This window comes from Hippocampus zosterae, chromosome 4 (assembly GCF_025434085.1).
Source record: "Hippocampus zosterae strain Florida chromosome 4, ASM2543408v3, whole genome shotgun sequence".
Classification (NCBI taxonomy): Eukaryota; Metazoa; Chordata; class Actinopteri; order Syngnathiformes; family Syngnathidae; genus Hippocampus; species Hippocampus zosterae.
The window spans coordinates 29,342,400-29,368,124 of record NC_067454.1 but is presented as its reverse complement, the minus strand read 5'-3'; the positions used below and the strand labels follow the sequence as shown (position 1 = coordinate 29,368,124).

Sequence of the window (25,725 nt, the reverse complement as noted above, 5' to 3'; positions counted from 1 at the left end):
TAAACTAGGGCTGGTTTTATTTGTGTCGCAGATCTCTTCAATGACATGTATTTTTTTTATATAAAGGTGGTTTGTTTGAATTCTTTTGTAGCATACCTACCATCATGTAACCATACAGGTGTGATACTTGTTGTACTGTGTGCATGTCTGATAAGATAAGAAAACCTTGAATAGTCTCACAATGGAGAAATTCCCAATTCACAGGAGCAAAATTATGAGAGGAAGAAAAGAAGAACATGATATTGCTCACCGTGGTCCAAAGAATGCTCTGGGGGTTTATGTAAATGCTCAGACGCTTGGAAATTTACAGGGAACATTGGTTGTCGGTGTGTGATTCGTACCATTTAAATTGAGTTTGATTGGTTAATTCTGAACACATTCACATCCTAAATTACAGTATTAGAGGGAGTGCACATCTGTGCAACAACATAGTAATCTCAGTTGCTTTTAGAAACTAATATTAACCCGCTTGTAAATTTTTCCTTTTTTTTTGTGTATTGTGTTGTACATGTTGTACATGTTACAAGTCACAATAACAGAAAATGTTTTGAAATTATTCATGCTGCAATTTCTTGGGGTTTTGATCTCACAAAAACCCGACAGTTGAACAGGAAGTCCAGACTTTTCTTTTTCATTGTAAATACCATGAGATGAAATGCATTACTCAATTATTTCAATGACAAGTTTGAGGAAGGTTGTTTCAAACTAAATTACCAGGAGCAGGATGGTGAGGAATCCATCAAAGATGTTGTTCCTGTAGGAAAGGTACCCTTTCCAACCCAGGGCAAATATCTTTACACACATTTCAGATAGGTAGTAGATGATAAAACACATGTTGATAATCTGTTATGGAATGACAAGAGAAAGTGGTGCTGCTTAAATGTCACAGTAATACTGCATGCTCATCAATATCAAAGATAATTTATGGTTTAGCTTACCTCCATGTAAAGGTTATCCCTCTCTCCGGTGGACTTGTCTGAATTCAATACCAACACAGTCTGAATCACAAACAAATATTTACATCTAAAAGCTGTCACGGACCATCTGTCAAGTGCACACAATTCCTTCCTTGGCTCTTGGGATGGGATATCGGTGGGGAATTTCCAGTAGCGCCATCCTTGGTCAAGTTCCCTTTGACCAGGGATAGGATATGTTTGTATCAATGCGAATGCACATTTGTTTGTTACTACCCTTATTTTCAGTATTAGCAGCAGAAGAGGACAATTTATTTGTATAGATGAATACTGTAAAAAACATTTAAAATCGGACAGTATGAGGCCATCTTAAGCTATGACATCAAACGCTGACTTTGAAACAGTTTCCTGATATATTAAAGCCTACAGATTCTGAAAATGTCAACAGTTTTGACTCTGGAACAAATTATTCCAAAACAATCGATCTCAATGGGAAATTAATTTTAAAAGACAACCAAATTTCAGTAGGACTCCTGTCACACAACCCAATGCGATTGAATTTTGATGGACTGCGCATCTGTTATTTAGAAGCTGTGCCAGTTTTGAGAGTCCAATAGAGTTTGAACATAGGGAAAATAATACTGTATAGCTAAATAATACAGCAGCTTTCAGAGTATAATTATCAGACTCTAAGCTGAGTCTAGATTTTTTTTTAAATTAAAATATTTTTTTAATTTTTTTCAAAACATGTATTTAATTACGTGAATGTTACAAGTGACCCAAGTCTTTCCAAAACCTGTTTTTATTACTTACAGGTTACAAGAGATGCTGGAAGTGTCCCCCATTGACATCTATACATTTTTGAGCACGGCACAGGATGTTGGCTGATACTGACTGCAGCTCTGCTAAGGTGATGCTTCGGATAGTGTTGGTGATGTTCTGTTTGAGTTCGTTCAGGGTATGAGGATTATTTGCGTACACCTTTTCTTTTAAATTCCCCCATAGATAAAAATCGCATGAGGTCAGGTCCGGAGACCGTGGTGGCCATAACCCCTTGCTCACAGTTCGCTCTTCCGTAAAGACTTGATGAATGGATGCCAGTGACATGTGGGACGTGTGACATGTTGCACCATCTTGTTGGAAGAAGGAGTACATTCTTTCTTGTGGTGTTAGTTGCTCGTAAAACTGTTCCAAGATGCCCAGATAAACATCGGTATTCACTGTTGATTCAAAGAAAAATGGGCCCACTATCCGTGTTCCTGAAACTGCACACCAAACACCGATTTTCTGGTCATGTAGTGGTTTTTCGCGTGTCATGTGGGGATTCACAGAAGACCAGTACCGCGTATTCTGGGAATTTACGTATCCTGATAAGTGAAACCATGCTTCGTCCGACATAAAGTATAGCAGTGGGTCCAAAAGTCCGTCTGCAATGCTAGTCAGCAACCATGTACAGTAATTAATGCGTTTAGCTTTATCGGGCTGCTTTAGTTCCTGAACACATGAAATTCGGTATGGTTTCAGTTTCAGAGAATTCAGTACACGCTGACATGTCGTTCGTGATACACCAACTTGCTGGGATAGTCTCCGAGTTGACTTGTGAGGGCTATTTGTAATTCGCTGCTGAACATCACTGACAACTTCGGGCGTCCGGACTAATTTAGGTCTCTGCTTCTTCACGTTTGCGAGAGAGCCAGTGTCTCGCCATTTCTTAACCAGGCTCTGAACACAACGTTTAGCCGGTGGTTTTGTTTGTGGGTACTCGCGAGTGAAGGCCTCTTGTGTTTTCTTAATTGATCCGGTTCGCACATAGCCTTCCACAATCACTATTCTCTGCTGCAAGGAAAACACCATTTTCTTGAGGTATGGTACGCACCCGGAGAAGGTAGGAGCACTACTGTTCGTGTATAATCTAAAACAAACAAAAATTGGCTCAGCGCCAACGTGTATAACCGGAGCAGTTTTGGAACACTTCCAGCATCTCTTGTAACCTGTAAGTAATAAAAACAGGTTTTGGAAAGACTTGGGTCACTTGTAACATTCACGTAATTAAATACATGTTTTGAAAAAAATTAAAAAAATATTTTAATTTAAAAAAAAATCCGGGCTACTTTTAAGTGGGCCACCCTGTACTATAGTAGAGCAACAAGACTTTTTGGATGATTCAGATTTGGGTAATTTCACCTCAGATCACACCGAAAAAAAATACAATTTCAAAATCAATTTTCTGTTGGGTCATCTCATAGCATGGGAAAACAAATGCCAGATTTGGATTGCTTATGATTTCCTCTTTCCATGGATACCTGGGTTTGGTGAAAAAAAATCAAACTGCAATATCTTGGAAACTGATGATCAAATCAAGCTGAAATTACAAAATTTGGCCTGCCATGCTATGACATGCCCACACAATTTCAGCAAAATCTGAAAAAAGTAGGCTTTCAGTAGTGGGGTGAACTTATGGTATGGGATGACCTGCTCCAGGATAAAGTGACAGCTTGAGGTTGATACACTGGGACATGACAACAGCTTTTTGTGCATGCTCAGAAAGACAAAGGTATTTTACTTACACATATGCAGACCACATGGGCCAACGCCACAACATAGCCAAATACAGTAAAATAGTAGTGGCTGAAGGTCACCTGCAGCTTCTGCAATACCACCGAGTTATACTGTGGTGCGGGAGGGTGCTGTGAAGAACACAGGTCTATGAACAATATTCAACTGCCAACTAAAGAGTATTATCCTTGCGCTCTTTCACATTCCGTTTGAAATACCGTACCTCGTTTATACGGTCTTTATCCAGCTCATCAAATATCTGTTTAAACTGCTCTTTATTCATAAAGCCTTCAGTCTGATACTGACGTGTCTCCTGAAACAAGCATCAAGCAAAGTGAAAGTAAGATTCAGAGGTTGTATCGCTTTTGAATTCATTATACGTCATTGGTGTCCCTCAAGGGGAATTTCAACTCACATTCCAATTTGGGCTTTTGGTGAGGTTTAATTCAACAAAGGATTTTATTTTTATTTTTAAACAAACATTGTGACCCCAGTTTCTCTGCAGCAGCAGCAGCAGATCTACAGTGCCGAGAATAAATATTTGCCCTCATCTTAAATTCCTGTTTTTGCATACTTTCCCCAATCCCCAAACCTTCCAATGGGGAAATAATACACATTTGAATAAAAGGCAAATATGTTTTCAGGACACATTACATCACGCTGACAGGACAGTTATGCTGAATTTAAAGAACATGGTTCAAGTGGATCGATCGGTGTACTAAATGTAGCCACAATGAACTCTGACAGAAGTGATGGCCTCTCTGTAGTAGCTGTGCAGCTGGATCCTGGACATCACTTGTAGCACAGCATCAATTGGCACACGTTCCCTAAAATTACAATACAATACAATACAATACATGCTGATTTATATAGAATTAAATTAATGTCAATACTTTTTTGCAGTTAAGGTACATTATTTGTGCATTTACAAGTGGGGTATAACTTCAAAGAAGAACCTGTACATCGTTTACAAACAGACTTTTAGTAGGAATCCAACTTACACTTTCAGACCCATAAGCAATTTTTGATGAGTTGTTTCATTTTTGAAAATGCTTCAGGTATGTGAATGCTGTATGCAGAAATTTAGTTCAGTACAGTCATCGCTTTAGCATTAAACCACTAATCATCATGGTCATGGATTGAAAGAAAAATCGGTCAAAGCCTTGACAAAGCCATGAATTAATAAGAGGTGAATCATTTTAAGTACATCATGTGTCTGAGTGTGCTCTTACCTAGCAGCATTCTCAGCGTCATGAAAGCGAAGGACTTGGAAGGCTGCTCGGATTCCTAGACACCTTCTGTTTATGGATGTTTGGACTGACATCTGGATGATAAACATGACAGGCTAACTGTTAAAATGTTTGAGACTTCAAGAAAATAAACGAAAAAAAAAAATGGCACAAGCCGCCAACCTGAATCAAGTCTGGCCTTTAATGCTTGGCTCAGACTGAACACGAAATATCACGCCGCCTTGCGTATCCCGCAGATACGCCAATGACAAATGTTTGTTCAATCCTTGACATTGTTTGGTGCAAAATGAATCACAATTTAGCCATACAGCATCACCACAAACATGGTGTGGCTATTGGCCTGACATTTCCAAAACCCCCACAAAAAGGGAATACGAGGAGAGTTAGGTCTCAATTTGATTGTCAATTACGGAATATTAAAAAAACTAACATCAGAGCTTTGTCAGAAAGGTTCCAGGACTGATCGCACAATGGATATATTCACTTCATACATTCCTAGGGGATTTTTCAGAGGTTTTCCCCTGTGCCATCATGATCATTTTGAGGTCATCCACAGATGCCTCAAGGTCCCTCAATTTTTGGGAAAGAGGAAAACTCACACAAAGCTAGGTCGGGTGAGTATGATGTTTGCTCCATCACTGAGGTGTTCTTCTTGGCCAGGAACTGTCAGATGTTTAGGGCATTTAGCTAGCTCATTGTCGTGGTGAAGCAGTCACAGCTCTCACTTATTATCACGCAATGAACGAAGGAAAATGCCACGGGAAATCTTGTTGGTTCACTGCCCCAACACTGAAGGGTAAAAGTCAGTTTGCATTTAAAATATATGACATCGGTCCGATAATCTTTCTAAAATACCTTATATGGAGAAAGAAAACATAATTCGAAATGTGAACATTTTATTTCCATTTCGATCTGCAATTCAATTGAGTTGGTAATTAATTGGGTCCAATGTTAGCTGCCCAAGTGGGTTTCTAATTTTAGGAAGACTCAAAGGTACAAAATATTTCAAAATTGGAAACAAAGAGAATGCTCGTGATAAGGAGCTGAATTGTCCTGCACCCTTCACTTCCTTTGTAATAAGTTGTAATTTCTGGAATACTTTGCATCCTTTACTTTTATTCAATTTATTTGGAGCAGTTTCAATAAGTTGTTACAAGTTAGAAATTTGAACATTTTCCTGATTATGTTTTGCCTGTTGACTTTGATAACTTTTGGTACACCCTATGTGATTAGATTGTTACAATTGTGTAAAAAAAAAAGTATATAGATATATATGTATTTAAAAAAAAATCCTCGTCTCACCAAAAACGGCTTTCCTCTGCCCTTTATCAATGAGCACGATAATCTGGTTGGTTCGCCATTAACATCTTGTCAGTCTGGATCTGGAAGTCCCACAGGATCTTCGATCTGTTATTCTCCACCACCTTCGGAGGTGTTTCCCATTTTGACCTTGGGGTTTCCAGTCCATACTCCGCACAGATGTTTTGGTAGACTATGCCAGCCACCTGGTTATGGTGTTCCGTGTAGGCCTTGCCTGCCAGCATCTTACACCCTGCAGTTATGTGTTGGATCGTCTCAGGTGCCTCTTTGAACAACCTACACCTTGGGTCTTGTCTGGCGTAACTGGTGTATATCTGGGCCTCAATGGCTCTGGTGCTCAGGGCCTGCTCCTGGCAGCCAGGATGAGTGCCTCTGTGCTGTCCTTCAGGCCAGCCCTCTCTAGCCACTAATAGGACTTCTTGACATCAGCCACCTCAGTTTTGGTCCGGTGGTACTTCCCGTGCAAGGGCTTGTCCTTCCGTGATGGTCCCTCTTCCAGCGCCTCATCTTCTGTTCCCCATTGTCTGAGACATTCTCTGAGTATGTCATCCGTTGGAGCCTTCTCCTTGATGTATTCATGGAGCTTGCATGTTTCATCCTGGACAGTGGCTCTCAAACTCACTAGTCCCCGGCCTCCTTCCTTACGGCTTGCGTATTATTCCTGCAGGGTATCTGATCACTGGCAGGGCATAGCTGTTTATTCGTGCCATTGAGCTGGCTTCTTAGGACTTGCCTCGCTCGCTGGAGGTATTTGGCCATAGCCGCTTTCCTTGTTGCCAGTTCGAGGTTGCCATTGGCTTGTGGTATACCGAGGTACTTGTAGCTGTCCTCAATGTCTGCTATTGTTCCTTCAGGGAGTGAGACCCCTTCAGTGCGGACTACCTTTCCTCTCTTAGTCACCATCCGACTACATTTCTCAAGCCCGAATGACATCCCGATGTCGCTGCTGTAGATCCTGGTTGTGTGGATCAGGGAGTCTATGTCCTTTTCGCTCTTAGCACACAGCTTTATGTCATCCATGTAGAGGAGGTGACTGATCGTAGCTCCATTTCTGAGTCGGTATCCATAGCCTGTCTTGGTGATTACTTGGCTTAGGGGGTTCAGTCCTATGCAGAACATCAGTGGGGAGATGCATCACCTTGCTATTTGCCACATTTGATGGACACTTGGGTAAGTGGCTTGCCATTGGCTTCAAGTGTGGTTTTCCACATCCTCATCGAGTTCGCAACGAAGGCTCTTAGGGTCCTGTTCACCTTATACAACTCCAAGCATTCAGTGATCCATGTGTGTGGCATCGAGTCATAGGCTTTCTTGTAATCAATCCAGGCTGTGCACAGGTTGGTACGTCGGGACCTGCAGTCTTGTGCGACTGTTCTGTCAACCAGGAGCTGATGTTTGGCTCCTCTGGTATCTGTACCAATGCCCTTCTGTGTTTCGCTCATGTATTGATCCATGTGTCCACTTATCTTAGCCGCAATGATGCCTGACATGAGCTTCCATGTTGTGGAGAGACAGGTTATTGGCCTATAGTTGGATGGGACTGCAGCCATTGAGAGATCCTTCATGATAAGGATCGTTCGCCCTTCGGTTAGCCATTCTGGGTGAGTCTCATCCCACAGCAGCTGGTTCATTTGTGCTGCTAGGCGCTCATGGAGTGCTGTGTGTTTCTTTAGCCAGTAGGTGTGGACCATGTCCGGGCCTGGTGCTGTCCAGTTCTTCATATCTGACACTCCTTCCTGTATGTCTGCCACTGTCATGGTAACCGGGTTCTGTTCAGGGAGGTTGCTGTGCTCCTCTCTCAGGGTCACCAGCCATTGTGCACTGCTGTTATTTGCAACCTCCTTCTCCCATATGCCTTTCCAGTACCTTTCAGTTTCCAGTCTTGGTGGGTCAGCTCTGTTGTTAGGACCCTGCCACTGAGAGTACACTTTCCTCATTCTCTTTCGTGTACCGCTTTAGGCGGCTGGACAAGCCTTGGAGCCTTTGTTTGGCAGTTTCGAGTGCTTCAGGTATGGTCATCTGGATGTCCCGCTCGGGTATCGGCCTTTTCATCACACCTCTCTGGGCCTCCGTCAATTGACTCACATCTTTCCGGGCCGCCTTGATCTTAGCCTCCAACCGTCTTTTCCATGGTGGGTAATGTATCTCATGGCTTCCATGGTTGCTCTTATAGCCAAGCATCTCTAGGATCACTGAGGCTGAAGCATATATCAGCTCATTGGTTTCTGTGATCGTTACGGTAGGGATCGATCATTCACACTTTCCATGAGACTTTCAGGTGGTACTTCACATAGCCATTGTAATCGGTTTCTAGGTTGCTGATTTCAGGTCAGTTGCTGCCTTGCTCAGCATTTCATGCATTGGGGGTGGCCTCCCAATCTCATCATATGCATTCATTGGGGCTTTCCTCCTAATCTCTGGTATGACCTCCTCCTCTGATCGAGCAGCCTGGGGCCCTTCACCATGGAACCTGCGTTGGACCTCATCAACCTCAAGTTGTGACAGCAGTTGTCGTTTGTGGATGTTGAAACACTGAGCGACTAGTTGTTTCGTGGTCAACCGTGACTGTGGGTTTCAAAGTAACCATTTAGCCCACATTCCTTGCATGTAACCCCTCTGACTCAGGTTGCGTGAGTAGTATCATTCCAACAGAGTCATGTTATCGCATCTCGCCCATCTCCGCTTTGTTCCAGTAGCCCATTTTTCATCAAGGTGCTCTGGTTCCGCAGCACCTGACACAGACCTTGTTTGTTTGGCTGGGCAACGTCTGAGCCTGCATGTCATTCGTTTTATTGTCTCTCATCATTGTATGAGGTAGGCATTAGCGTGAAGGATCTTGCCCAAGGACCCACACTGGATGGTGTTATGTGCTCATTTTTGCCCCAAGCGGGATTCGAATCACCGTCTCCCGTACGCCAAACCGATGCCTGACCAACTGAGCTATCTCCAACTGCATATATATATATATAGATCCTTCAATTCATTTTAACGGGATACATTTTTTTCTCACGAGATTAACGTGGCACACGTCACAGCGGATGTTACGTTGCTCTAAAAAATAAACCAGAAATAAAACAACAAGCGCGCTGCACAGGTCCAGGCACGTTTGTTTTGCCAGCCACAGCAGCGCGAGACATAGAAAACGGATACTTAAAGAGTTTATGAATGGAAAATGTACTTTTAAAAAGTTGCCAGATAGTTCCAATGACAAGACCAAAGTTACCTGGATGTTTTGCAGTAGTAAACTGAGCTATCATCATAGCACGTCGAGTCTGAAATACAGTACCACTTAATGGCCAAGCACACAGCTGATGTGAGTAAGAAAAACTTTTTCCAGCAACGGTCGCAGTTTGACCATCATCGCCATTGTTGTTTGATCTTAAATTAAGTAATCTCATGTGACGAGATTGGCGAGATCGGACTTCACCTTGCGGGAAGCAGATGATTGCTAAGTGTTAAAACAAGTGTTGCGACAGTTTGTTGCGGAGATATCACAGAGGAAGCAGCTAAAGTTGGATAGTTTTTTTGCGATAAGTTGAGTTTCAGAAAGCCTTGCATCATTGGAAGCAGAGTAAAGACAGAAGAATTTATGAACTCAAAGACTGAACCATGGGGTGAAATAAGGAACCTATTTCTCAGTAAATCTTGTACGCCTGAATTATTACAATTTTTGCTGCATTTGTTTATAAGAAATACACATATTATCAATGTATATTGTTGTTGTTTGTGTTATTATCATATGCAATTTAATCAGTAGACCATTTCAGAATTCGAAATTTAGGACTCTCTCAATGCATAATGGGACTCATACTTTTCTGATCAGCGAGCATTTGCGGGTGCTTTTTTTTTCTTTTGGAGATTGAGGATCTGACCCTTAAAATGTCTATGCACGTGCCTACTGTCGTGTGAATCAGCGGATTACATTAAACTGACTACATAATATATCACAAAAGTATAAAGTGAATTTTCACTTAAGTCAGAGGTGCCACTGCAGGGCAGACAATTGCAAAGGACTCTGAGATAAAGGGCATCAAACTGAAGGGGATGCTGGGGGACATGCTGATATTGGTCCATGTTAATGACAGAGCTCTACTATGAATGAGTTGATGTTAGAATCTCTCACATTTGGACCCATCCACAAACTGACCAGCTCTCGCAGGATGCATGAAGTGAAAGCAAAATGCCAAGTATGCACTGTTTTTATGTTGATGCGCACATGTCTGGGAAACCAAACAAGGAGCAGCATATTGTATTCAGTGTTGTAAATTTTGAGATATTGTCACAGTTTCGTGACTTCTCCGTCAACGACTTGATCAAAAGAACAAATCATACCTTTGCCAACTGTGATCCTCATGTTTGCAAATTCAAGAATCTACTAACACACTGGAGGCAAAGGGGAAATCAATTGAGGTTACATGGTGGCACTTGACAACCTTTTCAGTTTCCCATATTGCTCGTTCCAAAAATGTATTGGCCACACCTGACTTACAATATGGGATGCCCCATCTGACACAGTTCTCTTGGGCAGCAGGTCCGTTCAACCTTTTTTTCAATTTGTTGCAGGACTCAAATTCAAAATAGTTTTTGCGGAAAAAATAAATAAATACCATCTTGTCTTCGTAGTGTATTAAAAGAAATATATTGTATGCTGAAAAAGATGTGCAAATCATTGTATTCTGTTTTTATTTAATTTTTAGCAATGTCCAAACTTCACTGAAATTGGAGGTTGTATGAAGACGAAGGTAACTCATATGTACTGGGCAACTTTGATGATCGTGGGGGACTCAAGTGTTTTATCCTGCCCTTTAGGCAGGATTATGCCGTACTGTATTTGTGCAACTTACCAGCAAATATCCCCTGAACTGGTTGTAGATAATGGCTGTCAGTAAATTCATCAAGCAATACGTTCCTGGTAGGAAACAGACAATGAGACATTCTACAGGACAAAACAACTCTTGTTTCAAGAAACGGGTGCATTACACAAACAAACATTGAAATGATAATGATAATACATCTTACCAATGACACTGAAGGAGATAAAGAAGATGGCATAACCTCTGTTTTGAGAGTAAGCAGGGATCATCACTGCACAAAATCAAAACATTTGGAATTAAGAAAAATAATAACTAAAGCAATCAGCTAACTAAAAACAACAATGCATGAAGGTAGCACTGTGGTATCATCGCTGAATGCAATACCATCTGGATGGTTCGCTGTGGTGAGCAGCACCAGTAGGGAAGTAAGTGAAGTCGGCAGGTTTCGAAAATACACTTTCCACTCTTGATTTTTCAGTGCGTCCTGAACACAACCACACAGGGAGAGGAGTGAAAAACAAAAGCAGACATCGTTTTTTTGTGTCATGTACATAGAAACACATCAAAACAGAATACAACGATTTGCAATTTATATTCAACCTATATTCAATTGAAAACATTCCAACAACAAGATATTCAATGTTCAAACTCATCAAATTTATTAAATTGGAACGTTTGGGTTCCGACACATTACAAAGAACCTGCGAGAGTGGCTAAGAGACGAAGACAGTTGAAAAATGCTGGAACATCTCATAGGTGAACAGGCTAATTGGTAATAGGTGGCTACTATGATTGGCTATAAAAGGAGCTACCTTTAATTACTCAGGCAATCACAAGTAAAGATGGGGTGAGGTTCACCTGTTTGTGAACAACTGTGTGAGAAAATAGAGTTTCAGGACAATGTTCCTCAATTTAAAATTGCAATGAATTTGGGGATTTCATCATGCTCGGTCAAAAATATCATAAAAGGGTTCAGAGAATTTGGGGAAATCTCTGCATGTCAGCGGCAAGGCCGAAAACCAACATTGAACACCTGTGACCTTCAGGCGGCACTGCATCAAAAAACATCAACATGTAAAGAATATCACCACATGGGCTCAGGAACACTTCAGAAAGTTTAGTTGAGTATACTTACAACTCACCTCAGTTTTGGGGAACAACAACATCCCAATCATGGTGAACAAACAGAGGTGAAGCGCCAACAGCAAAATAACACTGGGGGCACAACAAAAAAGGAAACACTTGTTCTGGGTATTGAAAAGCTTACAGGGAAAGTCAAGTAAAAATATGTGCTTGACAATATCTTCTATGTACCCACACTCGTATAAACACGGCATTCTGATTAATCAGCAAAATCCACCCATTTCCATCCATCTCAGGGGACGGCAACCCTTTTGCCACTTGCTATCGACTGAAATTGGCATCACAGCTCTTCGGGGCTCAAGTAATGACCAATCATGGCTCACCTGATTTCTGGGCTTGGTCTTGTGATGTTTACAAATGAAAAATTCAAACGGGTGGATTTTGCTGCTTCATTCAGATTTGTCGAATGCAATATAGAATACTGTGATTAGACAAGTGGGTCACGCATAGAACATAGTATTGGGAAGAACATTTTTAACGTGACTCTGCCCTTAACAGCCAGTGTAATAAAAAACATTAACGGGTAAGGTACTGTACAACAGAAGCGCCCAACCACCTGATCAAGGTAAACTGGTAGACTGCTTGCAAGTTCACCGCGAGGAGTGTCCGGGGAGGAAAAAAATTAATAAATTTTGGGGTTTATGTTCATGTTATTATATATTGGGATGGGTGAGAACGGATGCCCCCTCCGTGAGTCGTCACCTTACCGTGGTGGAGGGGTTTGTGTGTCCCAATGATCCTAGAAGCTAAGTTGTCTGGAGCTTTATGCCCCTGGCAGGGTCACCCATGGCAAACAGGTTCTAGGTGAGGGGCCAGACAAAGCACGGCTCAAAGACCCCAATGATGATCTAACTAAATGGATCTAGGTTTCCCTTGCCCGGACGCGGTTCACCGGGGCCCCCCTCTGGAGCCAGGCCTGGAGGTGGGGCTCGTTGGCAGGCGCCTGGTGGCCGGGCTTACACCCATGGGGCCCGGCCGGGCACAGCCCGAAGAGGCAACGTGGGTCCCCCTTCCCATGGGCTCACCACCCATGAGAGGGGCGGCAGCCAAAGGCGGGGACCCTGGCGGTCCGATCCTCGGGTACAGAAGCTAGCTCTTGGGACATGGAATGTCACCTCTCTGGCAGGGAAGGAGCCCGAGCTTGTGTGTGAGGCAGAGAATTTCCGACTGGATATGGTCGGACTTGCCTCCACACACAGCCTGGGTTCTGGTACCAGTTCTCTCGAGAGGGGTTGGACTCTCTTCCACTCTGGAGTTGCTCACGGTGAGAGGTGCAGAGCAGGTGTGGGCATACTCATTGCCCCCCGGCTCAGTGCCTGTACATTGGGGTTCACACCGGTAGATGAGAGGGTTGCCTCCCTCCGCCTTCGGGTGGGTGGACGGGTCCTGACTGTTGTTTGTGCATATGCACCAAACAGCAGCTCAGCATACCCACCCTTTTTGGAGTCCTTGGAGGGTGTGCTGGAGAGTACTCCTGCTGGGGACTCCCTTGTTCTGCTGGGGGACTTCAATGCTCACGTGGGCAATGACAGTGATACCTGGAGGGGTGTGATTGGGAGGAATGGCCCCCCCGATCAGAACCCGAGTGGTGTTTTGTTATTGGACTTCTGTGCTCGTCACAGATTGTCCATAACGAACACCTTGTTCAAACATAAGGGTGTCCATATGTGCACTTGGCACCAGGACACCCTAGGCCGCAGTTCGATGATTGACTTTGTAGTTGTATCATCGGATTTGCGGCCGCATGTTCCGGACACTCGGGTGAAGAGAGGGGCGGAGCTGTCAACTGATCATCACCTGGTGGTGAGTAGGCTCCGATGGTGGGGGAAGATGCCGGTCCGTCCTGGCAGACCCAAACGTATAGTGAGGGTTTGTTGGGAGCGTCTGGCGGAATCCCCTGTCAGAAGGAGTTTCAACTACCACCTCCGACAGAGCTTTTCCCATGTTCCGGGGGAAGGCGGGGGACATTGAGCCCGAGTGGACCATGTTCCGTGCCTCTATTGTTGAGGCGGCCAATCTGAGTTGTGGCCGTAAGGTGGTTGGTGCCTGTCGTGGCGGCAATCCCCGTACTCGCTGGTGGACACCAGCAGTAAGGGATGCCGTCAAGCTGAAGAAGGAGTCCTATCAAGCCTTTATGGCCTGTGGGACCCCAGAGGCAGCTGACGGGTATCGACTGGCCAAGCGGACCACGGCTTCGGTGGTCGCCGAGGCAAAAACCCGAGCGTGGGAAGAGTTCGGTGAGGCCATGGAAGCCGACTTCCGGACGGCTTCAAGGAAATTCTGGTCCACCATCCGACGTCTCAGGAGGGGGAAGCAGTGCACCACTAACACTGTGTAGAGTGGGGATGGGGCGCTGCTGACTTCGACTCGGGACGTTGTGAACCTGTGGGCAGAGTACTTCGAAGACCTCAACTCCACCAACACGCCTTCCTTGGAGGAAGCAGAGCCTTGGGACTCTGAGGTGGGCTCTCCTATCTCTGTGGTTGAAGTCACCGATGTGGTTAAAAAGCTCCTCGGTGGCAAGGCCCCAGGGGTGGATGAGATCCGCCCGGAGTTCCTCAAGGCTCTGGATGTTGTGGGGCTGTCCTGGTTGACACGCCTCTGCAACATCGCGTGGTCAACAGGGAGAGTGCCTCTGGATTGGCAGACCGGGGTGGTAGTCCCTCTTTTTAAAAAGGGGGACCGGAGGGTGTGTTCCAACTACAGAGGGATCACACTCCTCAGCCTCCCTGGTAAGGTCTATTCAGGGGTGCTGGAGAGGAGGGTCCGTCAGGAAGTCGAGCCTCAGATTGAGGAGGAGCAGTGTGGTTTTCGTCCCGGCCGTGGAACAGTGGACCAGCTCTACACCCTTAGCAGGGTCCTTGAGGGTATGTGGGAATTCGCCCAACCAGTCTACATGTGTTTTGTGGACTTGGAGAAGGCGTTTGACCGTGTCCCTCTGGGAGTTCTGTGGGGGGTGCTTCGTGGGTATAGGGTACCGAACCCCCTGATACGGGCTGTTCGGTCACTATACCACCGATGTCAGAGTTTGGTTCGCATTGCCGGCAGTAAGTCGGAATCGTTTCCAGTGGGGGTAGGACTCCGCCAAGGCTGCCCTTTGTCGCCGATTCTGTTCATAACCTTTATGGACAGAATTTCTAGGCGCAGCCGAAACGTTGAGGGGGTCCGTTTTGGGGGCCTCAGTATTACATCCCTGCTTTTTGCAGATGATGTGGTGCTGTTGGCTCCTTCAAACGGGACTCTCCAACTCTCACTGGAGCGTTTCGCAGCCGAGTGTGAAGCGGTTGGGATGAAAATCAGCACTTCCAAATCTGAAATCATGGTCCTCAGTCGGAAAAGGGTGGAGTGCCCCCTCCGGGTCGGGGGGGAGATCTTGCCCCAAGTGGAGGAGTTTAAGTATCTTGGGGTCTTGTTCACGAGTGAGGGCAGGAGGGAGCGAGAGATCGACAGGCGGATCGGTGCAGCGTCTGCTGTGATGCGGACGTTGTATCGGTCTGCCGTGGTGAAGAAGGAGCTGAGCCAAAGGGCGAAGCTCTCAATTTACCGATCGATCTACGTCCCAACTGTCACCTATGGTCACAAGCTATGGGTCGTGACCGAAAGAACGAGATCCCGGATACAAGCGCCCGAAATGAGTTTTCTCCGCAGGGTGTCCGGGCTCTCCCTTAGAGATAAGGTGAGAAGCTCAGTCATCCGGGAGGGGCTCAGAGTCGAGCCGCTTCTCCTCCACATCGAGAGGAGCCAGATGAGGTGGCTTGGGCATCTGATTCGGATGCCTCCTGAGCGCCTCCCCGGTGAGGTGTTCCGGTCATGTCCCACCGGGAGGAGACCCCGAGGAAGACCCAGGACACGCTGGAGAGACTATGTCACCCAGCTTGCCTGGGAACGACTCGGGATCCCCCGGGGAGAGCTGGAAGAAGTAGCTAGGGAGAGGGAAGTCTGGGCTTCCCTGCTAAAGCTGTTGCCCCCGCGAGAGAATATTTACTGTATCTTGTGTGAGTGTACGCTCCAGTTTACGCACCAGTCATCAGTCTCAAGGTTGTTTTTGTGGGGGGGAAGAAGTATGTTCATATTAATAAAACCTCACTTCTTGCCAGTGCTGAGTTGAGGCATCGGTCTGGAATTTTAGCTCACTTTTGTACAGTGTCCCCACTACACATTTTGCAATTGCTTAAGAAACATGCCAATACAAGCTACTCAAAGTAAAAGCAGTTCATCAGCACAATCGGATAGAATGCATTCCTACATTTATAATTGTGTAATTAGCTCATATGGCTCAAGGGAGAAACCGTGACATACTAGTCTGCAGATTAATTTTTCTGAACAATGTGGAAGTTAGGATAATATTTTGAAGTAGCTCTGGGCTTTTGACTCAAAATCTTCTTACTGAGGAACTGAGTTAGACAGGTGCATCTCAAATCAGAACAACGTAGAAAACCTTCATATTTTTCAGTGTATCAATTTGCATAAAATTACTTTTTGGTAGCATCTTTAATTATGGTGCCAAGTTTGAGGAAGTCGAGATCTGAAACTTTTTGTTTCTTTCTTGGGGTTGCTTGTGACAAAATATTTGGTGGAGCTGAGTTACATTAATAACAAAACCTGTCCTTGTTCAATGCAAAGAAAGGAAATACCTGGCAATCTCTGGCAGAGTTCTCTTGATGCACTTCAGTGTCTTTTTCATCAGGGATGAGTTTTGCAAGAGGAAGAATGGTCGAATTAACCGTCGAACTCTCAGTTTCTGACCAATGATAGAAGAAAAAAAATGTATACACAAACACATTATATGGGTGTGTATATATATATCCAGTACACACACACACACACACACACACACACACACACACACACACACACACACACACACACACACACACACACACACACACACACACACACACACACACACACACACAGGTACCTCTACTTATGAACGTCTCTTCATATGAAATTGTCAGGTTGTGAAATGTCTTGCCTCTTGTGATGAAAGAAATTTCAACATACAAAAGGTAAAAATACAGTATGGCCAGCTACTTGCTGCTCCAAGTTTCCTGGACGCAACATACTTATTGCTGATCTGCAATTGGCTCTAATCTAGCATCTTTCTGGCATTCCGTTGGCTAAGAGGAACCTCTCCCAAATGTGTCTATGTGTGTAGATAGATAAATAGATAGATCTATGTCTAGTTAGCATCCTCGTCATTCTCCCTTCAGGCCATGAGGCATACCGATAGTTCTTCATAAATGTGAATCACCCAGAAAAAGTGTTCACCAGTCGGGCGATCGCTCACTATGCTGATGGGAGGGGGGGGGGGGGGTAACCTGAGAAGGGGATAGTACAGGAAAGGAATTGTAAATGGGGTCGATTTTAGATTGGAATAACAGAATCAGAATCATCTTTTTTAAGATAACCTTTATTTGTCCCACACTGGGGAAATTTGCAGTCAGCAGCAAGGGGGGGGGGGGGGGGGGGGATAAAGTGTTTCATTGCACAAAATAAATGTTTCAAAAAAGAAAAGACCAATTATTGGCCAAGTATGATGAACAGCAGGCAAGAGTTGGATTTCTCACCAGTGAATGAGTCGGGGGTTGTTACCACTACGGTTGATGAGTTTGCTAACGGTTGGAAAAAAGGGATTTTTGGTTATTGGAGTCTGTGTGTATGGGTTTTGAGTAAATCTGTAGCATGTGCATGGATCAGGGCGGATTTGTACAATTGAAGGTGGTCAATGTATTATTGCAGGTGAACTGTGAGTCTATTTTTGAGGAAGTCTTTCAAGTTGGCGTCTTCTGGATTTTAAGTGCTGAAGGTCAGGAGTGAACGTGTAAGAAACAGTTTTGATTTTTCAGGGAGCTAGACGATCAAGACAAGTGGAGAGAGAGAGTTGTTATAGTGTTTAGGGTACAAGGTGCAATATGCTGCCTGAAGGAGGAGGCAGGCGCGGGGAAAAGTTGGCACTGAGTGCGACTGTAAAATTTTGGGGCTTGATGGATGCAATGTTTGTGAAGGATAGGACATGTTTTTCTTTTGCAATTGGGGTGGGAAGATGGCTCTCAAAAATTATAGCCAGGTGATTGGAGATGTGTATATTGAGACTGGTGAGCAGCTGAATGCTGAGGTGTGAGATTGAGACAGTCGAGGAGGTCTAGGAAGTCAGCGGCGTATTTGCGGATTTCATATCTATATGGAACCAAGAAGTAAGACTGACAGTAAAATGGCTGTTAGATGAGTAATAGCCACCAAACTCACTTCCACCCAACATCGCAATATTGATTGTCTTATCTCATTCAAATCGCATCTCAAAACCCACTATTCAAAATGGCATCTTCAATTTAAATTCATTTCTTCTTTTATTAATAATTTTATCTGTGGTTTTATTGTTTTTGTTCTTGATTGGAAAGTGCCCTTGAGTGTTGTGAAAGTTGCTTATAAGTAAAATGTATTATTATGATTATGATCATTATTAACAAAATCAGTTAAATCAGAGAGAAATGACGGGTTTGGCTTGGGGTTTCAGTAGACTACTGCAATCAAAAAGGGATTGGGGGAGAGTAGTTTGAAAGCAGTATATTTGAATGATTCAACCCGAGGGGAAGTAACAGCATTAGCTTTGAAGTGACTCTTGAAAACTGTGGCGACACCAACACCTCAATCAGTGGTGGGGTTTGAATCCAGAGAGGGTGGCTTCGTTGAGGGAAAAATAATCCTGACGGATTTAGTCCATACAATAATATTTGTCTGACATTCATGTTGTAAATAGATTCAACTATGAATTTCGTACAGCCCTGCTGAGTATGAAGAATCTAATTCTTACCTCATCACAGACCATGCTGATAGACAACACCCAGTCAATGATGGAGATGGAAATGACGATGGTATAGCTCATTAGCCATTTGTTCTTCCTGAATTCATCCCAGCCAATCAAGTAGCTCTGAGAATGAACCAGATGAAGAGAAGCCCGGTTAACTTAGTTTTTTGTTTTAGTATGATGTCTTTGTAACCAATCTTTGAATGGATGTACCTTAATGGCGAGATCAAGAGTAAAGATGATAAGACAGACTATCTCAATGCTCTCAGTGAAGCCACAAGGAGGCTCCCAAGGTGGAGAGCGATATCGAGAGTCAGATGTTATGGAAAGGGAAGATGGTCGCTCCACAAACGCCAGCAACAGTACCACTGCAATGCCCAAGCCTAAGCCCCTGCATGGGTACAAATAGTAGAATACAGAGACTTGAAAGGGATATTGCACTTGTACAAATTCCGTTCTCGTCGAAATTTCAAAATCTCCGAGATATGGCGAGGGCATGAGAATGCGAGGGGAAGGGTGTTACTGTTATTAATGTTCGTTCCTCAACATGGCTATGCTCATAAAAGCAAAACCACAAACTCAAACGCGCGTTCGTTCAATGCTGTAAACTAATTTAAAACTAACTGATTAATTTTAGGCAATTTTCTCTCAATTTTCCAGAGGAACTTTCATGAAAATGTGAACATCCGGAATCCCGGGAAAATCCGGAGGACTCGCATGAGTCAGAATAAATACTGTATTTTCTGCACTAAAAGGCGCACTGGATTATAAGGCACAACGCTACGCTCCTTCCGTTCGCCTCGAGAGGCGTTTAAGACCACCCCGAAAAACTTAAATTAACATGACTTCAATGAAACTACAAAAATTGAAAAGATCGTATCAAAACAGAAAATCAAGTGAGGAAATCACAAAATAAATTCTATAGCCCCCCTACAGAATTAATTTAGGCATTTCCTTGAGCGTAGCTCCAGACGATCAGAAGTTAGTAAAATGTAGTAGACTGGAAATGTGTACTGTATTCACAAACGAGGAAATCACAAAATAAATTCTGTAGGGGGGGGGGGGATTAAGAATTTATTTTGTGATTTCTATGCTTGATTTTCTGTTTTGATGCATTATTTTTAATTTTCATAGTTTCATTGAAGTAATCGTTAATTTGCGTTTGTCGCAGGCAGTCATGAATGCCTCTCGAGTCGAACGGAAGAAGAAAAGGCACGGCGACTGACAAAGACGTGCCTGTGTTTGTTGAGACTGTGAAAACCATTAATGAAATGTGCGTTTCAAAAAAACAACACCACAGCTATCCTTTTTTTGGGGCTGCAACAAAAACGTATTTGATAAAGCAACGACACAGTTCACTGAACCAACAGCAAGTTATAACATTGTAAGCATGTCTCTGGCAAGGAGCCATCTTGGGGTTGAAGTATTACCGTAATGACCATACAAAAGGTGTATCCGATTTTAAGGCGTGCTGCGAGCTTTTAAGAAAATGGAAGACTTTTCAGTGCGCCTTAAAGTGCGGAGAACAGGCTATATATTTTTTAATAAATTAAAGGTATTAAAAAAAACCTGCATTTATTAAAAAGTGAAAAAAGTAAATACAATTTCAAGACATAAGTAAACTTGTTTTTACTGTACGACGTACTATCGCGACAGTCACACGTTGACTACTAAGCAAAATAATTTTCCCACAGCACGGATTAGACAAGCAATGTTATGTGATCACCTGCTTCCAGTGATGGCCAAGCTGGCGTGTCATAACTAATTAACATGTTGAGTCGCATGTGTCTTACCCTCCATGGCAGACCCTCTATCGAACCCCTGGGGTTTGATCGAACCCAGGTTAAGAGCCACTGGTCTAAATGTTGTTATAGCCATTTAATTTTGTGATTTGCTTCTCATCACGGGGGCCGTGGGTGTGCTGGAGCCTATCCTAGTCGTCTTCGGGCAATAGGCGCGGTACACCCTGAACTGGATGCCAGTCAATCGCAGGGCAAACATAGACAAATCACCCATTCACGCGCAGAATCACAACTCGGGACAATTTAGTGTGTTCAATTAAACTGCCGGCAAATTCTTGGAATGTGGGAGGAAACCTGAGTACCTGGAGAAAACCCACGCAGGCATTGGGAGAACATAAAAATTCTGGAATTGAATCCTGCACCTCTGTACTGTAAGGTGGATGTGCTAACTAATTGACCACCATGCCACTTGTACAGTTAATAAAGGTTTTACGATCAAAGTTTTATTTTGAAAGGCAAATAGAATGGACTGTGCTTGCACTTTAACCTACCATGTATGTAGAGTATCTGCGTTAATGTCATTGATTTGCCTTGATCAACCGATCTGTCAATTTACAGGACAATGATCCTCATTGAAAACAGATTGATTTTAAGATTAAGATTAAGATATCCTTTATTTGTCCCGCAATGGGGAAATTACAATCAGAATTCAGAAAACGCTGGGGAGGGAGAGGGAAAAAAACACGTTCAAACTATCCTCTTCCGAGGATAATTTAAGTCCAGGATAAAAAAAGACCCTAGCACATAAATAAGGATATGACAGTTACAAGAAGTCACAAGACATAACATGTAATAAGGGGGGAGGATGAATGGGAAGGGGGGTAACCGCGACACGGCCGAAATGACCAGCTGCACGGTCACCGTTGCGCTCCGCATATCGAACCACGTCACGAAGGAAAAAGAATCGGAGCGATTAAGACGGTGATAACATGGATGTGTATGCGCGCGTGGTTGTCCAGTTGTGTATGTGTATGCATGTACAGGTCATAGCTGCTTCGTCAAGGTCTGCTCATCATGAATACAGTCCCGGCTTATCAGTCCATGGCCGAGAAGGAGGGGAGTGGTGGTGGGGGCCCTAGACTCCATGCGTACTTCCATCCAGGGGAAAGGCCAGATAGCGTTTTGTTTTGGAGGGAAGGCCGCCAACAATTCCAGACAGCCTTGAGTCCTTGGTCTGTATCTCCTCACTGGCGCCGATCAGTCGGATCCAAAATTTCTTTCCGCAGCGCGGATTCCAACTTCTCCATTGTGGTGTCGATCGTGCAGAGTCGCTCCAAAACCGCAACAATATTGCGGTTGAGCTCAGTCACCGTTTGGGTCTGAGTATTGGACATTCGCGCCAAACCATCCAGAATCACCGGCAGCTTCTTCACTTCCAATAAAGCCGCTCCCGTCGGTTGAATTTTGCGATCGAACAGAAAGCTGCCAACACCAAACAGCAGAATACCTGTTATCAAAAGGCCAATGATGTAGATGTCTTCCACATCCTCCACGGACAGTACTGCCAGGCACACCGGTCTCCATGGATCCAGGCCGTATCCGGCAGCAAGTGTCCCCGGAGGGCAAGCAGGCTCCCCTACTGCCCGCTCTTTTCGGCGAAAAAATTTTGTTGATTACATCGAGAGACCGGCCAACTAATTCCATGGTTAGTTCTTCGGATGAAGAATACGGTAGGAAGCTAGGAAAAAAAGTTAGACAAAGACAGCACAAGGACTAAGTGGCGAGCACGGAAAGGGTGAGGTGAGGGCAGGAGGAGCAGTGCAAAAAGCGTCCGCCTTCGTCGAGAGCCAAGCAGAAAGAACTCATTTAAAAATAACAGTTAAGGAGTGTCCTTGAAAGAAGAAAAAGGGTCATTATGTGTCATTTCATCAAATTTCCGAAAATATTCCCACTTAGGCATCACATAATGTCTTGTGATAGTCAAGTCAACAGTATTTATAGAGCACTTTCAAACAGCCATCGTACAAAGTGCTGTACATGGAGCAATTTAACATGCACAATAAACAGTAAGACAAATCGGTAATAAAAGGCGGTAGAAAGCACCAAACAGTAAAATCAAGAATAAATCTAAGTCGTGCTGAGGCTAAGTCGTCATCAGGCGCCGACAGGTATGGCAGCCTCGGTCACACGCTCCCTAGTATTATCCCTGTTTTTGTCATTTTCGTTTGTTTTTGGCGACCCTGAGCGGCTTACTTACACGAGGGAAAAGTTGCTGCTCATTGGGGAGTCTACGCTCGGTCTTTTTTCACCAGTACACGAAAATCCACAGGGTTTTTCGGAGCTAATCGCGAGCGGAGCGGCTGCGCTGTACGCAGCATGGAAACGCCGCCGGAGGGGGAAGCGAGCCGGCGTGCTCGTCAAGCTCCGGCAGCGTGGATTTCGAACCCCGCTCCCATCGATCCATCTTGCTAATCTACGATCTCTGCCAAACAAGATGGATGAACTTCTTCTCCTCACAAAGACCAACAAAACATTTGCACGTTCTGCTGCGCTCTGCTTCACCGAAACCTGGCTCAGTGACCGCCATCCAGATCCCGCGCTACATCTACCCGGCTTCCGCCTTCTCCGAGCCGACCGCGACACGGAGCTATCAGGGAAATCGAAAGGTGGTGGGATTTGCTTCTATATCAACGAAGAATGGTGCACTGATGTCACGAAGCTCGACGCACACTGCAGCCCGGACCTGGAGTCGCTGTCTTTAAACTGCAAGCCATTCTACTCGCCACGTGAGTTCACCTCCTTTTTACTAGTCGGTGTTTACATTGCGCCACAAGCTAACGCTAACACGGCGATACAAACGCTAGCCGAACAAGTAAACAAACTCGAGCTAAAATACCCAGAGTCACCCCTGATCATTTTGGGCGATTTTAATAGAGCACATCTTAACCGTGAACTTCCCAGATATAAGCAGCACATCGACTGTCTCACCAGAGAAGGCAACATTCTAGACCACTGCTATACAACAATCAAAAATGCATACCGATCGGTCGCCCGTGCAGCATTGGGTCTTTCTGACCACAATTTAATCCACTTAATACCTACATACAGACAGAAACTCAAATGTGTTAAACCGGTTGTTAAGACTGTGAAAAAATGGACAGATGAAGCAAAGCTAGCTCTACAAGAATGCTTAGACTGCACTGATTGGGGCGTCTTTGAAACTTCAACGGGCACACTGGATGAATACACAGACACTGTAACATCATACATCAGTTTCTGTGAGGACATGTGTGTACCAACGAAGTCCTTCCGCTCGTTTAACAATAACAAGCCATGGTTTACTCCCAAACTCAGGCAACTCAGGAAAGAGAAAGAGGCCGCATTTAGAAGTGGAGATCGGGCACTGTACAAACATGCCCGAAACCAATTGACGAAGGAAATTAACATCGCAAAGAGAAGCTATGCAGAGAGGCTGAAAAACCAGTTCTCTGCTAACGACTCTGCATCTGTATGGAATGGCCTGAAAGCAATCACTAACTATAGAATGCCATCCCCCCAAACAGTGAACAATAAGGGTCTTGCTGATGAACTAAACATGTTTTTCTGCCGATTTGAAAAGGACACCCCCATTTCCCACACACACCCACCTCTACCAGAAACCACTCTACCTACCCCCCCACCCTCTTTTTCTCCACTACAGATCCACGAACAGGACGTGAGACGGCTCTTCAAGCAGCAAAAGATCAAGAAAGCTCCGGGGCCCGACAAAGTGTCCCCCTCCTGCCTGAAAGTCTGCGCTGACCAGCTGGCTCCGGTCTTCACACAGATCTTCAACAGATCCCTGGAGCTGTGTGAGGTCCCATCCTGCTTCAAACAGTCTACCATCATCCCAGTTCCCAAGAAATCGGCAACATCGGAACTGAACGACTATAGGCCTGTCGCCCTGACGTCTGTGGTCATGAAGTCCTTTGAACGCCTTGTGCTGAACCACCTAAAGAACGTCACTGGACCCCTGCTGGACCCTCTCCAGTTTGCCTACCGGGCAAACAGGTCTGTGGAAGACGCAGTCAACATAGGTCTGCACTACATCCTCAAGCACCTCGACAGCACAGGGACCTACGCAAGGATTCTGTTTGTGGATTTCAGCTCTGCGTTCAACACCATCATCCCGGAACTCCTCACCCCCAAACTACTCCACCTCGGTGTGTCTCCTGCGATCTGCCAGTGGATCCTCAGCTTCCTGACGGGACGGACACAACAGGTGAGACTGGGAGCAACAACATCATCAATACGCACCACCAGCACTGGAGCCCCACAGGGATGTGTCCTCTCGCCACTGCTCTTCTCTCTCTACACAAACGATTGCACCTCAACAGATCCAGCTGTCAAACTCATAAAGTTCGCAGACGACACCACGGTCATCGGTCTCATCAAAGACGGCGACGAGTCTGCGTACCGCCAACAAGTGGAGCAGCTGGAGCTCTGGTGCGGCCGACACAACCTCGGGCTGAACACGCTCAAGACTGTAGAGATGATCGTGGACTTCAGGAAACATTCTTCTCCTCAGTTGCCCCTCACACTATCCAACTGCCCTGTGTCAACCGTCGAGACCTTCAAGTTCCTGGGAATCACAGTCTCCCAGGACATGAAGTGGGAAGTCAACACCATCTCCATCCTGAAAAGGGCCCGGCAGCGAATGTACTTCCTGAGGCTGCTGAGGAAGCATGGCTTGCCACAGGAGGTGCTACGACAGTTCTACACGGCAGTCATCGAATCAATCCTGTGTTCTTCCATCACGGTTTGGTTTGGGGCCGCCACAAAAAAGGACAAAATCCGACTTCAACGGACAGTTAGGACGGCAGAAAAAATCGTTGGCATCGCCCTACCCACTCTTGAGGACTTGCACACTGCAAGAATCAAGACAAGGGCACGGAAAATCCTCCTGGATCCCCCGCACCCTGCCCACCACCTTTTTCAGCCACTCCCCTCAGGCAGACGCTACAGATCTATGCGTACCAAATCCAGTAGACACTTAAACAGCTTCTTCCCTCTAGCCATTAACTCCTTAAACAGTCACTGACATAGTCACTCTTCTTGCACCACAAAATGGTATTACAAAACTACTGGTATACTCTAAAATGGTTCAATGATTTTGTTGTTTACGATGATACTAGTGCA

At 44.8% G+C, this 25,725-nt stretch overlaps 2 protein-coding genes across 6 annotated transcripts in view; both read right to left on the bottom strand.

The window, feature by feature from the left end:
- Nucleotides 1–25,725, bottom strand: part of LOC127599769 (uncharacterized) — a 131,348-nt gene that overhangs the window by 5,597 nt on the left and 100,026 nt on the right. The window contains exon 2 of one of the 2 annotated variants that reach the window (XM_052063993.1): nt 6,041–6,922. The exons of the other annotated variant lie outside the window; for it this stretch is intronic. The gene's annotated coding sequence lies outside the window, so the exon portion shown is untranslated. Of the gene's footprint in view, nt 1–6,040; nt 6,923–25,725 lie in introns of those variants that run through there. 2 annotated transcript variants of the gene reach the window in all.
- tpcn2 (two pore segment channel 2) overlaps nt 1–25,725 on the bottom strand; it is a 63,911-nt gene that overhangs the window by 21,900 nt on the left and 16,286 nt on the right. For 2 of the 4 annotated variants that reach the window (XM_052063908.1, XM_052063907.1), the window contains 13 exons: nt 19,019–19,196; nt 18,812–18,928; nt 16,632–16,738; nt 11,997–12,069; nt 11,239–11,338; nt 11,060–11,125; nt 10,885–10,949; nt 4,703–4,794; nt 4,216–4,297; nt 3,694–3,783; nt 3,482–3,601; nt 939–998; nt 715–843 (listed from right to left, as the gene is read on the bottom strand). In XM_052063908.1, coding sequence (XP_051919868.1) covers nt 715–843; nt 939–998; nt 3,482–3,601; nt 3,694–3,783; nt 4,216–4,297; nt 4,703–4,794; nt 10,885–10,949; nt 11,060–11,125; nt 11,239–11,338; nt 11,997–12,069; nt 16,632–16,738; nt 18,812–18,928; nt 19,019–19,196 — 1,279 coding nt within the window. The remainder of the gene's footprint in view (nt 1–714; nt 844–938; nt 999–3,481; nt 3,602–3,693; nt 3,784–4,215; nt 4,298–4,702; nt 4,795–10,884; nt 10,950–11,059; nt 11,126–11,238; nt 11,339–11,996; nt 12,070–16,631; nt 16,739–18,811; nt 18,929–19,018; nt 19,197–25,725) is intronic. The other 2 variants (XM_052063909.1, XM_052063910.1) reach the window with 2 other exon arrangements.